This window comes from Cyprinodon variegatus, unplaced genomic scaffold, assembly GCF_000732505.1.
Source record: "Cyprinodon variegatus isolate N-32 unplaced genomic scaffold, C_variegatus-1.0 Scaffold75, whole genome shotgun sequence".
In the NCBI taxonomy this organism is placed as follows: Eukaryota; Metazoa; Chordata; class Actinopteri; order Cyprinodontiformes; family Cyprinodontidae; genus Cyprinodon; species Cyprinodon variegatus.
The window spans coordinates 1176754-1193232 of record NW_015150528.1 but is presented as its reverse complement, the minus strand read 5'-3'; the positions used below and the strand labels follow the sequence as shown (position 1 = coordinate 1193232).

Genomic DNA, 16479 nt, shown 5'->3' with positions numbered 1-16479 from the left:
ATAGAAACGAAAAAAAATTCTGACAAAAACATTCACATCAACGTGTAACACCATAAGTAAATTTTCCCTTCCTCTTTAGTGGTCCCTAGTAAATCCCCTTTGAATAATTTTTACTTACCTAATGTATAGTAGAAACTGTTAAGGTCAGTAAACGGTGTGACATGCATTAATCATTAACCTAGTATAAGATTTCTGTAGAAAACTAAGAACTTGGCACATCAGTCATTTTACCTTTTTTTTTTTCTTTACAACTGAGCTTGGATTAAAATTAACTCCTAGTTTGTTTTTATGCAGGCATGTAGAATATAATGTACATTTCTAGATATCTGTCTTGTGTTCGTCCTTTCAGGGCAGACAGCGCACAGGTGCGTGTTTGCTTCCATCTTCGGGAAAGAGGCTCTATACCACTCCTGCCAGCATCATCTTTGAGATCAACAAGTTTCTGATTGGACTGCAGTGGGGGAAAGATCAACAGTTTCAGCAGGGCCGAGCTCCTGGACAGAGGGTTGATGATGACACCAATCGTTCAATCTCATCTATTGAAGAGGACTTCCAAACAGCATCAGAACAGCTCGGGGAGGACAGTGAAGATGATGCCTTAAAAAATGGTAATTTTCATTTTCTCTTTTTGGTAGGACATTGTGTTATGACCATGAATAATAAATAAAAGAGAATGAGATCATCTTTAAAGCTGTTACAAATGGGAGGAACATCATCCATGGGCAAAAAGAAGTTTATATTGTTTTTGTAGTAGCTTTTAGCTAACTGAGTTCATTTTTGATCACTCCGGACACTTTGAACATTCTTCATTCCCCATCTTTACCCATGTCTCCTCACAGAACCAGAGAGTGGTGACATGGGGCACAGCTCAGTCGAGGCTGCACAGAAACACTCTGTCAGACATGCATGTCACAGGGGACAGCTGGCTCGTCATCAAAGCCAGGATGATAGTGACATAAAAAAGGAGGGGCTTCCCAGCGCAAGTCTTCATACAAAAGAATCAGCTGGCCACTACGCAACCAATCTAGCTGAGTCGGTATTGCAAGATGCCTTCATACGACTTTCTCAAGATGAAACTTCCTTTGTCCCTGAGGCAGCGATTAGTGTGTCCCTCTCTACTTCCAACAGACCTTCAAAGACCTTACAGCCTTCACAGCAGCGTACCTGCTCTTTTGAACTACCCAAAATTGTGATAGTCCAGAGCCCAGACAATTCTGATGGAGCTGCAGATTGGTCAGAGATGCAAACACCAAACCTGCATGATCAAAGCAACCCTGTCAAAGCACAGGAAATGACTGAGACTGGCACCCAGGCTGAGGCTCCTCAACACAGTGATGGACATGAACATGTTGAGTTAGCTTTGGCCTGTGCAGCCACTATTATTGGAACCATTTCTTCACCACAACTGACCGAAAAGGTTACTCTTGAAACTGCTTCAGTTGAGTTAAAAGAGGAGGAGTCGCAGGAAGTAAAGAAAAAAAGTGACTATTCTGTCTCCTCGGCTATGGGTAGCATAGCTCAAGTAGCTGGAGCAGTTGCAGCAGTGGATCTAGCTGAAGTTCCAGTAGCAAGTTTTGAATCTGATGCAGATTCAACCGAGGTCTACACGGCTTCCCATGGTCTAATGTCTGCAGCCAAGGCCTCCACAGCCTTCCCACTGCACTGCAATGTGGCAGCGGGTACAAGTGTGGAAGCATTTCGAGCTAATATTGCTGAGGTTTTGCATAGGGAAGCAGCAGAAGTCCTGACTCAACCACAAGGCTACAATAGTGTAGCACACTTGCTGGAAACCACACACAACAAAATAGTGGATGGCATTACATGTCCAAAAAAATGCTGCTTGGAGGAAAGTGAGGTGGATGACCTAATAAACGAGGTTGCTGACAGCCTGTTCAAACATGCTTTAGAGAAGGCAAAAAAAAAAAAGGAACTGGAGGGTGCTGGAAAAGATTCTCCCAGCCTCCAGGTATTTCTTCAGGACAGTGTAAACAACTTGTTATTTGAAATCCTCTTCTTGACCCAGAAAAAGATCAGTCATATATCCATGGGTGACGAAGGGTCAGAGGAAACACCCGAGATTTGCTCTCAGAAGCCTATTGATGCAAAGGAGAATAAGGATCCATTAAATCAATTAAAAACCTTAGTTGGTAATACTCACTCTACTAATAGCGAGAACCTGAGTGGTATGTTCCACTGCACAGAGAGGTTTTCCATGATTCCTGAACTAAAGCAGAAACAGGGCCATGACCTTGAGGATGTAATGGCTTCTCCCTCCAAGGCAAACTTTAAAGAACAACTGTTGCAATCCCAACGCAGACAAAGTCAGCCTAAACTTAAAGACTTGCCTGATCTGCAGCAAAACAACGGTGCCATCAGAGAACCTTCAACTGAAATACAAGTTCACAGCACAGAGAGGAGGGGCAGATTAATGATGGGCAGTGATGGCAAACACCCTTCTTTAATCTCACAGTCATCTCTCAACTCATGTGGCTCTCTTCTCTCTGTAAGAGGGGACTCTGACTTTAGGGCACCTATCAGTTGCTATGCTGAGGATTTGGCTGCCACAGTCGTATCAATGGCTACAGAACTGGCAGCCATTTGTCTGGAAAACTCCTCTGGGAAACAGCCTTGGTTTTGTGCTCTTAATGGAACATCATCAGAAGTAGCAGAGACCTATTTGATGCCAGCCTGCCGCACAGTTTTAAGGAGAAAGGAGTCTCAAAGCAGCAATGCTGCCTCTAGAAAACATAGAGCACCACGGCTTAGTGAAATTAAGAGAAAAACAGAGGAGCAACCAGAACTAATGGAGAGGCTGGTAAACCGCGTGGTGGATGAATCGGTCAACCTTGATGAGCCGCAGGACCCATTCGCCCTCTTTGCCTCTGAAGTCACAGCGAGAATCATGAATTGCCCTGAACTCAACGTGATTGATACCTCCAAGCCAGGCCAGCAGCGCAGCAGGCTACAGTGTGAAAAGTGGAGTCGTGTAAAGGCATCTAGTTATGAGAGCATTCCAGAAGAAGACACAGACCCTACAGGCGCACCCAATACTCTTGGCCCAGGCTGTCGCTTAGGTCAGAACTTAAGCCGTGGCAGCTCCATTTCTAAGCAGTCCAGTTGTGAGAGCATCACAGATGAGTTCTCACGGTTTATGGTAAACCAAATGGAGACTGAGGGCAGAGGCTTTGACCTGTTGCTGGATTACTACGCAGGAAAGAATGCAAGCAACATCCTGGCTGCAGCCGTTCAGCAGGCTGCAACAAAGAAAAATGGTCACCTTAATGTCAGGGCATCTTCCTGCCTCTCTAAACAGTCTAGCACGGAGAGCATAACAGAGGAATTCTACCGCTTCATGCTTCGGGACATGGACAAAGAGAACAAAGACTATGGAATTGCCAAAACTAAAGAGTGGAGCAACAGCCTTTTCCCTCCTACTCCTAGAACTCCCTTCTGTATACGGCAATCTTCTGTACCTGACCGACGCTCCTCAGACTCCCGATTGACAGTCAACTCACCCATTAAAGCCAACTCCTTTGATGGATTTGCACGTAATGTGTACGGAGACACTCTTAATATCTTTCCCACCAATTCGGTATCAGCAACAGGATTGTGCAAGTCAGATTCCTGCCTTTATCAAAGGGGTAAGACTGATCAGATTACTGACATGCTGATCCATGAGACCTGGTCAAGCTCTATTGAGTCCTTAATGAGAAAGAACAAGATCATTGCTGATCCAGAGGACAGTATTGAGTTGGAAGCTTCAGGAGACTTGCAGCCTCATGTGCAGCAATTTGCCAATCGACTGGCAGCTGACATTGTTGACATTGGCAAGTCTGCTTTAGGAGGACAGCTTGACATGGCTGGGACAATGGCTGGGTCACACATGCAGTCACACACACCTGTTGTTGAGAGGAGGAGAGGCTTTAAACAGTCCCATCTGACATGCAGTCGAAATAGGTCCAGCCAGGAGCAAGCTTGTGCTGCCATTGGGTCTGGAAGTTTTGATAGTAACACAGCCTGTCCCAGGAGTCCAAGAGATGTGCCACTCATCCACATTGAGGGAGATCAGAGGGTGGAAGAGACTCTTTCAACTGTTGAAAGGACAGGAGAAGGACCACAGGAAGCATCTGTAGATGCCATGCGGGTGGAGATATCTATTGCCAGTAGCAGCAGGTATTGTTACACAAATCACAGCCCTGTAGAGGCTCATTTCATGTTAAAACAGACATATTTTTTTTATTTATTCACCAGAATTGTCTGTCAATACAATACATCAGAAAAGATTACATGGGTGGGTTGAAAAATAAACATTTAAACGCCTCCTAAGAAGTAATAGAGCACAACAATGCTATTGCTAGAGTTTAATCAAAGACTGGCTGGCACAAAAGGGAAGTATTGACACACAAAGCTAATCAATTTCAACAGAATGTGAGGTTTAACAAAACCTTTGACTTAAAATACAAAACGTCACTCATGCTGTTTGTTTGATGCGCTATGTGGAGAAGGCTTTTTTGTCTCTTCCCCTTTTGTCCATTCAAACTCCCTTTAATAAGTGTCACTCTTGGATACCACATTGAAGACGCAACAAAGAGGTATTTATAATACCCAAACAGACCTAAAAAGAATGAATCAAGGGGGAGTTTGTACTATTGTTCTTACATGTCTAAAGCAAACCAAACAGATGTTTTAACAAGACATTTTGAAAGATAGTGATATTAATTTTTTTAGAATAGAATAGAAAATCCCTTTATTGTCTCACAATGGGGACATTGTTGTGCCTCAGGAGCAAAAAGATGATATCAAAAGTGGTCCCACAAATGTGGACCTTAAAAAAGTGTATAAAAATAACAGAATAGGGGAAAGAGTTCAGAAAATAAACAAATAAAATACTGTACTGTACAATGTTTTTACAATATAAATGCTGTACTCTGTAATGCAGCAAAAATTAAATGTTACTGGTTTTTGTTAATTTTTTAACTATGAGAGGTCATAGTTACTTAAACAAAGACTTGGACAAAGTGACACTTTATTTAAACAAAAATCTGTAGATACATTTAAATATTCGTAAAGTTAAACACCATTATTCATAGCCCTTATTATTACTATTATTATTGTTAATTTCATTATTATGTATTTTTATGTATGACCTGAATATATTCTAAGTTGTTATAGTTGTGTTTTACATTATGGTAAACCAATATGTCCAATATAGCATTTTTTCCACATCTTTCTAAGAACATATCAAGATATTCTTTGTATGCCATGACTTTGTGACTAAGGTCAGACTTTTTTTTTTCTCTCCAGTCAACACTGGAAGGATTTCAGCTACAACTTATAAATGTGTAAAATATCCTATTTTTAGACAATTTCTTTACTACATAGATAAAGCGCTCAGAGTATAATTGTTATCATGTTTCATGTTTTCATCATACGCTTTAATTGGAAAGCAATCACAAGGGCTTTGCCTCAGAGGAAAACATTATTCTACATTTTAAACCACCCAGATACCAGCTGATAATGTAAGACATAGAAATTTTAAGACCCCGGTCTCTTCAATGAAGCCATTCATTTCAGTAAAAACTTGCAATGTAAATATTAAATTATGGTATATTTTACAGATGCTTTATAAAAAGCTAAAGGGTACAGCAAAAAAAAGCAGACTGACAGCTACATAATTAAAAAAAAGTAAATGAGTTATGGAACACAAAACTTTTTTTGTGGAGAAAAAAATCACAGTGAAATGTCCCGCCTAAAACCATAATACTGCTGGCAAAAACAGCTTTCTTTTGCACCAGATTAAGATATTCTTAAAGAATTTCGTTGCAAAGAATAGGGAAGTCTCCACCGTAGTTTGCCTTATAGGCAAAAGCAGAAATATATTTTCATTAATGTAAGACAATAACAACTTGTAAGGCTAGTTTACATTGTGAAATCCTTAATGAAAACATTAAGTGTCCCACCCAGATTTAAGAACGGAATGTTGACTACAGGATTTAAAGTAAACTTATAATGTAATGTATTACTATGATAAAAAATAAGATGTCTGTTATAAAAATTTAGAGATGAAATATGAATTACATTGATTTGGTTGAATATTCTTGACATTTGGGGGGAAACAAATCATTAGAAACAGAATGCAACACGGTTAGTGTTATTTTCCTTCAATTTATACAGTAGACAATAGACAATAGTTTAACATGTAAGACAAATAATATTTTTGCCATTTATCTACACAAGTAATACTATTTAATCCCAAAATATGATATTGTGTACTTCAGTAATGATTATATACTCAAAATGAGTAATTCTCAACAGTAAATGAAAAGCTGACAGTCTTACAGGTCTCAAGAGAGTCATGCTTCTGTTCACTTCACAATACATGCAATCCTGAAACAAGTGGAGTGCAACTGTTATTCCCTTATGTGGGAGAGGAACTCAATCACTCGCCTGTTCAATTAAACTGATTTCCCTCAAGAACTGTTGAGGATGACAACCTTCAAAGATCTAATTATGGCTTAATTTAATAAGTTTGCAAGCAAAAAAAAAGAAGCTAAGAAACACACAAGTTCCCACGAGAAAGGATGTTTTCTAATGCACAGAAGACACTGAAATAAATTAGCTTTGCATTCATGTTGCGCATCATGGTTTTATTTTCTAAAGACTTTCTGCTTATAATAAGTTAATGAGTGTTATGCAGATTTGGTGGAATTAACCTATTGTGGCCTGTTAAAATGCTTTGTAGTTTTTGAGAAATCCAGCATACCAACTGTGAACGGAAGGATTTGAGAACATCATTCAGAGTTTCTAAAGATTTTGTAGCAGTCATTGTGCTCAACCAGTAGCTGGTCACTCCCACCATGTTGCGGTGTGCTCTCCCCAGCAGTGAAAGGGACAGACCAGCTGTGGCGGTGGCTGCAGTAGTGAAGAGGGACAAGCGCTCAATGAGTGCTAGCAGTGAAGAGAGCATGGGGAGCTGGTCTCATGTAACTCCTGAAGATGACCCCCACGAGGAGACCAGTAGTTTTATCCAGCTGAGTGAGGGGTCAGTAACTATTGCGCCTCAATCCCGCTCCAGACGCTGCTACTGCTCTTCCCACCCACACTCCACTCTCATTGGCCCATTGCTTCTGACACTCGTGTCCTTTCCTGCCAACCCAACTAACTTCCTGCTGCTATTGTTAACCACAGCAGCAAAAGCTAAGTGTACCTAGGAGCTCATTGTTATAGTCCATAATAAACTAGACCATTCTATCCTTCAAAATGCCTCTAGAAAGATATTAGACTTGAAACAAGTTCAAAGTAGAGCATAACCTGATTTGCTTTAAAAATATAATAAAAAAAACAGCTAATATACCACAATATTGGCAAAAATATTAGGAAAATTAAAAAGGCTTCTACTTGTACTTTTATAAAGGAAATAAAATAAGATTATCTTATCAAGTATGTTATTTTTACTATTTTGTAAATTTTTTTTGAAACTTATACTTTATACATTGTGTAACACACCAGTAAACCTATATCAGATGTTTATTAAGAATTAAATAAAGAGGGTTTTTTTTATTGCACCACAGTGAAAAATCGGAGTGTGGCAGAGATAAAAACATGTACATATAAGAAAGCTTATAGGTAGACATATGACTATTTTCATTTTGATGAGTTTGGCTTCTAAATATTCTGTTTCTCAGAAAAAAAGTGCAATAGAAATGGAATTCTAATTCAGAAATATCTTGGCCTACAAAACCATGGCAAAGAGCTCTCACTGGACTTTTGTCCAGCGAATATTAATTTACATCCTCCATAGGAAGGCTAAGCCACAAAAGTCACTACTAAAAATGTTAGCTGTTGCCAGGGTGCTGTATCCAAGTATCATAGTGGAAAACTAAGTGGAAAGATATTGTGTTTGAAAATGGTGCAAAAGCAGCAGCAAGGATAAGGTCCTTGTATAGATTTTGAGGCAGTCTTAGTAGGCACGCAGTTGAAATATTGCTCTAAGAGACGCCACACAGCGATGTATACAGGAGGTTGGCTACAACTATTGTTTTTCTTTTGAAAGCCGGATGTAGAGCGATTCTCCCAGGCAAATATGCTTAAGGTGTAGTTTCTGTAATGATGACTTGACCAGTCTTGTCTGCTGCTGGTGTCAGTTCATTGTTTTTTTTTTCACCTAATATCTCTCTGCTTGACTGATGAGTAAACTGAGCCATCTGACACTCAAAGTATTGCTAAGAAGAAGATGGGAGTAAAATGAGCAACAATAATGATCTGAAGGACAAATTTCAAGAAGCTTAACACTGCAACCTAAACAACAAATTTCCACACCACAATGATGCAGTCATTTATACAAAAGGAGCTCTGACCTTTCAGTTCATGCACTTTATACTATTTCTGTTTTGATAATCATTTTTATTCATCTTATGTTGCATTCTTTCAGAGAAACAGAATGTAGGATTTTTGTTAGCTGTAACTGATAATCATAGAAGAGATTATAAATGGTTGAAATAGATCAAACTTTAATGTATCATGAGCCTTACTTTTTTAACATAATTTCTAAAGTTTACTTTTTAGTAACCCTGTAGTTCCCTGATATAAACCTATATAAGACACAAAAAAAGAAAATAAGCTATATTTCTCTTCACGTTCATCGTAGCAGTAAAATGTTTCTAATAAACAACCATAATAACCGCTGCTTCCTGCTAGCTCTCCATTTATCTGCTTATTCAAACTCCACTTCATCCCTAATCCATGTAGTGACACAAGGGCATGGCTGCCAGCCTTGCCTGTCCACCCTACCCACCTAAACTATCTCCAGATCTCCCCATCCCCATATTCAAAGGAACCCGCCGCAAGACAAATTCACCAGCTCCCCCCTCAGCTTTGGCCTCCAGTTCCTCAACAGCTGTCACCAAAGTTGATCACCAGCTAACAGAAACACAATGTGCATCACTGTGCTAAGTTAGTCTCCTACTTGTTTACCAGCATTTCTAATTTCCTGATTGCAGAAACGGGACCAGCAGTGCATCTAGCCTCGGCTTAGCTGACCTGGATGCTTTTTCTGAAGTTCCCTCTCAAAGCACCATTATCAGGTTTGTCATAGTCACCAGAAGGTGCATGTTTCTCATGGTCCACTCATTAAGATATCAATACCATATGTATGGTGACAAAATGTCTTGTTGGAATAAAATATTAATATAATTTGTTTATTATTATTGCTGTATGTTGTCACCCCCTGGCCCTTAGGTAAAGCATGTCTTTTGATTTTTTTATTTTATTTTGCAAAGTAAAAAATAAATAATATAAAAATGGATTTTTGTGCCACGGATGGCAAACATTTTCTAATCTCTTAAACTGTTAGACTCTAGAAACTGCTGAATTACCTCAACAGGGTTGGGATTTGAGCTGGATGAAGCATACAGATAAGGTTTTAAAAGCTAACTAAAAATGAATATTGTCTAACGTTGAAGAAGACCACCTTCAAAGCACCGATGGCAGTCAGTCAATGTCTTTAATAACTGGTTTACAAACCAGGCCAATGTACCTCCAATGTTTGATATTAGGGTCTCATATAGTGAAATACAACATACAAGATTCCTTTGATGCCACCAGTAAGGGAACCAAGAACTTTGGGGGTAACATGATTGTTTAATTTTTTTAAAGGCTAATTCTTCATATAGATAACATCCAGTGGGGAAAAAAATAAATAATACCATCTCAAAATAAATTGTTTCATTTAATGGAAAAGGTTCAGAAATCTCTTGTTTTCAAGTTCAAATTTGCAGTCTCTCATGAGTAATGTAAGTCCTCTCTGCTTTTTGCTCCAAAGTATTCTTCAACAGTGCTCGGTAATAACTAATTATCTTCTGTTCTAACCGCATAATATTTGCATTTGGATCATAGAAATATTGCATTTGGATTGTAGAAATAACGCAGCAACTTTTTTCTTTGCAATTTTACTGACTCTCAAAGATACAAACGATCCCATTTGAGAAAATCCACTGCATACCTTTCAAATACTCAAGATTATTATAACTTTTAATTTTCATATCTGTTCACAGTGAGGAGACAAAGAAAGGCCACCTGGAGGAAGCCAAGGTCAACATTTTAGGTATGAGTTGTCTTTGTTTTTAATGCTATGAAAACAACGTCTTGAAATACCTAGTTTCCTCAAATGTCTTTAGTTTCTTCTTCCACTCTGCATGATTCCAACTAATGCCTAATTCAGTTGGTAGACATAGGTATTCCAATAAAATAAGAGTTTGCTCACATTATTACAGCAATATTTTAGCATATCAGTGCCTGGAAACACCTGCCAGACAAAGTTCTACTTTTCTTAAAATGATAAAGGCAGTTAAGAATTTATATTAGAGCTTTAAGTCAGAGTTTCACTCATTGGACCTTCTTGCTATGAAGCCACAGCACTGGCTACTGCAGGTCCACACCACTTTGCAGCTCATTTTCAGCCTAGTAGCCGAACGTTGAAATCTGCTGCTGAAACACTTAGAGAATCAGCATTGTTTGGGTGTTTGGCTCATAATTTGAAATTTACACACAAGCAAACTCGCACAAAACCAAAAATCCTGAATTTACAGGATTGACTGTATTGACTGAATTATAACTGTTCTCTTGTCGGAATAGGTTAATCCCTGAAACCCCTAAAGTCCTAGGCGCAAAAATATATTTGTGCTTAACTGTATTTAAAGTCGTAGGGAAATAAAGTTTAAATGTGAAATCATTCTGGGTTAAACATGTATATAAATGTACTCTTTATCAGACGACATTGTCCTAAAATTTAGAAAATTTCTATTTAAAAAAAAAATCCTGTCTTAAAATTTGTGGGGGGGTTTTTCATTATCTTATGCAGGCCAATTAGTTATATGTCAGCCTGAACACCTAAATTCGGGCAATCATATATCAACAGTCATCTGTCAGTCAATTTTTTTTTGATCATAGCATCTTGATTCATATGTCGCGGCTAATAACAGTTAAAATAAGAATCTTCGCAGAGTAGTGGTGAGCAGCTTTGCTCGTTGTAAACCAACCAATCAGCGCCAGCTCATCTAAATATGCATGAGCATACCATAAAAGGAAAAAAACATCTTTTCATTTTAGGGCTTATAACCAGGCTTGCTTCAGGGCTCATAGAACAGCAAATATGCCATTTTCAGCCCAACCAATGTTACACAGCACCAAATACCAAATATAATCATTATATGACCCCTTTAAATAACACATTTTCATCGGTTTTATCAACTCACAATTGATGCAGAGGTCTAAGATCATCTTTATTTACTTTAGGTAAAACTGAGCTTAGTGTAATTTACTGTGTGAAGCTGCATGCACTGTTTTGTTAATACTTAAAACCAAATTTATCCACCAACATAGTCCTTATGGTATTATTACATGCTGGGTATTGATGACCACTAATACACTATGCTCCTTTCCTTTTCATTTTTTTTCTTTTAGATGGCTCTTCAGGAGGTGCTACAGGCAGCAGCAGTAACCTCAGACAGCTTTTAGTGGTGAACTGTGACATCGAGCAAGAATGTGAGGACTCAGAGCTGAGAGTGGCTCTGCAGTGGATCGCTGCCTCTGATTTGGGACTTCCTGTTCTCTACTTCAGAAGATCAAAGGAGAATAGGATGACAAAGGTAGGTGAAAATGGAACAGAGCAGATGGTTTGTAAGCATTAAACAATTCATCTATATCAGTTGGAATAAATTCAAACACACAAGAAATAACCAAGTGTTTTTCACTCTTTGAACATGATTAGTTCCAGAGGGTGGTCCACCTAATGGCTCAGAAGGCATGGAGGATTGCAGACTTGTTTAAGGCCGTGGCTCAGTTCTATACACAACACGAGACCGAAGAAGAGGGCAGATCTCTTCAAGTCAGCCTTTTTGACTGGCTATTGGAAACCATTTAAGGCAAACTTACCTTCTCTTGCTGCACACAGATTAAGACGTCCCACCAGAGCTAATCTGCAACGAGTTTGAGCCAGAATAAATAGTTCACCTATTCCGGCTTATCTCTGGGTCTCTTTAACAGCTTTGTTATGCTATGGCCTTGAAATCTGAGGTCTCGTCTGGCTCCAAGATGCTTTGCCAATTTACAGGTTGAATTTGACAAGATTCCCTTTAACTTAAACGTGATTTTGTTTTCCATCCCATCCCTCATGTGTGTTGCCTACAACCTTAAATCAAACAATACCAGCTGTATATTTGGTTGAACATTCCTAATGGGAGCCAACTTTCATGTTATTTAAAGTCAGCAGGCTTTAATGACTCATAAAGACATACAAACATCATGTATTATAAGAAATATGATAAAAGTAGCTTCCATTTCCATTCTGATGTGGCTAAATGCTCGTTGGCAAGCAAATCATCCACATCTTTGTTTTGTTTCATGACCAATTGAACAATCATCAATAACTGTAGTAACTTTGAAATTCATTTCTGGGTCAGTATGTTGTTTATCTTCTTGTTACCTGAGATCTATTTATTTTGGATAGTTGTACTGTAAATACTGTAGATTTGGAACCGTTGCACCTTGGAGTAGTGGACTGCTCTCTATAGCTTTTAATATGTCCAAAAGACCAAGTGAGGTTTGTAATGTTGAATTTGTATGTGAATTTGCTCGTCTACTTCTCTACTTAGTGGTAAAAAAGTAAAGTGAAACATCAACATTTGGGGGATTTAAAAAAAAAAAAGCACACAATTCAGCTGTAAACTGTCACAGTAGAACTGAATGTATTTATCTTTTGACATCAATAAATTTATGTGCTGTGAAAAAGAAAAGCTGTTGGAGAAATTATTGACATTCCATGTTTTTGTTTGTAAGCAGAGGTTAAAGGCACACTGCTGACTTTTTGACCTAAAGAGTTGCTAGAAATTAGTTATTTAAAATGATTCCTCAGTTCAATATACAGCACTTGACCCCATCAATGCTATGAGCCTCTTGAAACGCTGACTATGTAAGTTAGGAGAAGACGCATCGATTTTGGCCAGGTCATGTGACCTGGACGAACGTATCGCTTTACGGCCGCAGGCTCTTATATTGTCATGGAGCTAAGGCTTTTCCTCTACTATTTTCACTCCTTTTCGACTACTGGTCATGTTTGAGGAAAGGAAAAACTTTAAACCTTCTGAGGAGGCTAGAAAGAGAAAATGTGAAAGGGATTGTGTACGAGGCAAAACAAGAGTCAATTCTGGAAAGGATTTTGTTTGTTGGCGTGGGCTGAAAGATTCTCTTTTCTCAAATTTATTATTAGACTGTTAAGTTAACACTTTGCTCCTAGTTGTAGTCACATATCTTTGTTATTATCGTATTTTCAATGTTTAGTAGAAGCAAAATACGGGCAGTTGCTGATCTAGTGCCCCTAGTGGCCAAAAGGTATGCACAAGCTATTACATGGTATGCCTTTTAAGTCGTGGGGAAGTGGCTGTTCCAATTGTTGCATTTCCGAATTCTACCGAGTGGTGCACGACTTCGAATAAAGTGAATTTTATTGGTTGTTTATCAAGAGGGTGTGATTGTTGTGGCGGAAGGTTCGCAAGCAAGTTAGGGTTAGATTGTAGCCGGTCTCTCAGAAGCATCTTTCTAGCAACTTAGTGCTAGAAGGTTCCAAATAGGAAATTACATTGAGACCGTAGAGACAGTAGCACTAAATTGGTGACTTAGAAACGACACTGTCAAGGAACGCTATGGACAGCGGAAAACTGCAGGAGGAGAGTTTTGTGTCTGAGGTCGTGGATGAGTCTCCTCCGTCATACATATTTTATTTAGAGGAGGAAAGTGGGGACGAAGTTGTGGAAGAGGACACCAGGGCAGCAGAAGCTTGGTTTGGTGTAGAAGGCTTACAGCCGTACATGTTTGAGCCCTTGGCTCACAACTCTGCCAGTTCTGTTAGCTCTACGCCTGCCGAAGACACAGACGTCCATCCCTGTGAACACTGAGACGTACTGTAACTCAATGGTAAAGTAAATTATTCTTATTTCAACCATTGCGTATATTAGCTGCGACATATGAATCAAGATGCTATGACCAAAAAAATTTGATTGACAGATTACCGTTGATATATGATTGGCCGAATTTAGGTGTACAAGCTGATGCAGAACTAACTGGCCTGCATAAAAACACTAAAAAAAACACCCATAGATTTTAAGACAGGATAAAAATACTGATAAAGAGTAGATTTATATACATGTTTAAGCCAGAATGATTTGACATTTAAACATGATTTCCCCTCGACTTTAAGGGTATGGTGCATCACAAATGATTATATTATTGAAATATGTCATTTCATTGCACACAGTTAATTCTTGTTAATAGGCTTCTTATGGCTTATATAAGAATGCTAAATTGACAGTTTCTAGTGAATGGTCAATGCCAGTGTCACGTGTTGGTGGAGGTTTGGAGGACCCAAATGCAGAGGCAGAGAGGCTGAGGTGAATACTTGTAGATTTAATGAATAAATTGTTTAACAAAGGCAGTCCAAAAATCCAACTAAAATGTAACAGACCAGAACCACGGAAAATCAAGGGAAACATGCTCAAGGAGCCAGGGAGAGACGAGGTAAGAGGACAACGGCGACGACAGGATCAGCAACAACAGAGGAACCAACAAAGAGTGAGAGCAGAGGGAGAGCATAAATAGCTGACATAGACAGAGGGAGGGCTAACGAGCTGACAAGGAACAGGTGTGAGAGGAGACAACGAGGGAGCCAAGGGGAAAGGAACAAACACACACACAGGGCTACAGAGGACAACAGAAAAATATGAGAACTAACAAATCTAGAAAATACAACAAAAGGAATGAAACCAATAAACTAGGAAACATAGAGCAAAGTAAAGCACAATATAACCAAAACCATGACAGCCAGTCTTTATAAGGAGAGAAAACTCTAAAAAGTCATTTTAAGAAGCTGTCTGTTTGGATTGCTGCATATGATCATATACGTTTAAGTTGTGAAGTAAGAGGGGAAAAAGTGATAAAGGTGCAAAGTGTTGAAGGTAAGCCCATAAAAAAGTTTTACTACTTTAGTTTATTATACTAGAATATGATGCCTTGGAAGAGGACATTGGAAGTAAAGGAGCTATGTATTCAAACATTAATTTGGACTGGACAAACAAATGTGCAGAGCTGCGATTATATACAATACTTTTTTGTAAAAAGAAGTACACCCTCTGCCTAAATATTCATACACTAAGATTATAATATTCAAGTTTAATGTATACAGCTTCAGATTCAAAACAAGTAGTGTATTACAGAGCCATTTTCCCCAAATTAAGCCAAATTTGTACATAAGCAACAACCACTGTAGAGCTATTGGGTTAGTACATTTTATTAGTTAAAGGTATAGTGGAGGATGTTATTTTTTGGGTGGATCATCAAAGTAAGTGGTCCTCCTAATTGTCAATCATTCTGGTGACACGTTTACGTAAGGCCGTCCTTCGTGCTCATCCCCATTTTCACTTAACGGTGGTGAGTCTGACATAGTGGAAAAATTGCAAATCTTCTTTTGGAAAGTAAGCTTGTATGAGCGATGCAGACAGCAACTTTTAAACAGAGCGTGCACAAGGAAAAATGGGCTTGTGCACGCTTCTCGCACGCATTTAATAGGAGTTCTCTTTCGGGAGCGGGTAAAGGATTGTGCATGGTCCTAGCCAGGAGGTGGCTAGGCTAGCACATGCAATTGGATTTCACATTGCTGTAAATAATAAATTCTAAAATCAAAGGACCAACATTAGAAGGAAAAATCAGGGATGTAATTCTTTCCAGTAGGTCAGCTACTAGCCACACTTGGTTACTTTTTTTGCTTGTCATAATTTGATCATTTTCAAGCGGTCATACTTTTCCACAATACCTGACAGATGGCATATAGGTTTTCTTTCCATATTATATGCTGTTGACCTTTTCTATACATTAATGCTGTCTGGTTATCAGAGATGGCAAAAGTACTCACTTTCTGTACTTGGTAAAAGTACAGATACTTGTGTTAAAAAATACTCTGGTAAAAGTGGAAGTACTGATTAAACTTCTTTACTCAAGTAAAAGTAACAAAGTACAGGCTTGTAAATTTACTTAAAGTATAAAAGTAAAAGTAGAAACCACTTTTTTCATGCCGTTGCCTATATTTTAAATGGGTGTCTGCCAATAGGACTAGATCTCCGTTGTGTTCATTTTCAATCATCTCGTCGTCCATACTACTATGCTAACGCCACCGCCACCAAGCTGCAATGATTTGCCATGAATGAATACCGCTGAATCTGTCGATTCATCTTGTAGTGGTGCGTCAAATGCAGCGTAGATTCCCATCCAATTAGATTGAATTTGGTATTGATGACGTGAAAAATAATAACGGTAACTCCATTGAAATGATTCAAAACTAAAGTAACGAGCCAATTTTTTAAAATGTAAGGAGTAGAAAGTACAGATATTTGTGTAAAAATGTAAGGAGTAGAAGTAAAAAGTCGCCATAAAAAT

The 16479-nt window shown here is 38.7% G+C and overlaps 1 protein-coding gene across 1 annotated transcript in view; it reads left to right on the top strand.

Moving 5' to 3' along the window:
- The window catches only part of sphkap (SPHK1 interactor, AKAP domain containing), a 39018-nt gene extending 26265 nt beyond the window's left edge, over window positions 1–12753 (top strand). Inside the window, exons 6-12 of the mRNA XM_015372712.1 lie at window positions 350–608; window positions 840–4173; window positions 6881–7042; window positions 9000–9083; window positions 10053–10102; window positions 11461–11645; window positions 11768–12753. Coding sequence (XP_015228198.1) covers window positions 350–608; window positions 840–4173; window positions 6881–7042; window positions 9000–9083; window positions 10053–10102; window positions 11461–11645; window positions 11768–11920 — 4227 coding nt within the window. The 3' untranslated portion in view covers window positions 11921–12753. The remainder of the gene's footprint in view (window positions 1–349; window positions 609–839; window positions 4174–6880; window positions 7043–8999; window positions 9084–10052; window positions 10103–11460; window positions 11646–11767) is intronic.
- The last annotated feature ends 3726 nt before the right edge of the window (window positions 12754–16479 follow it).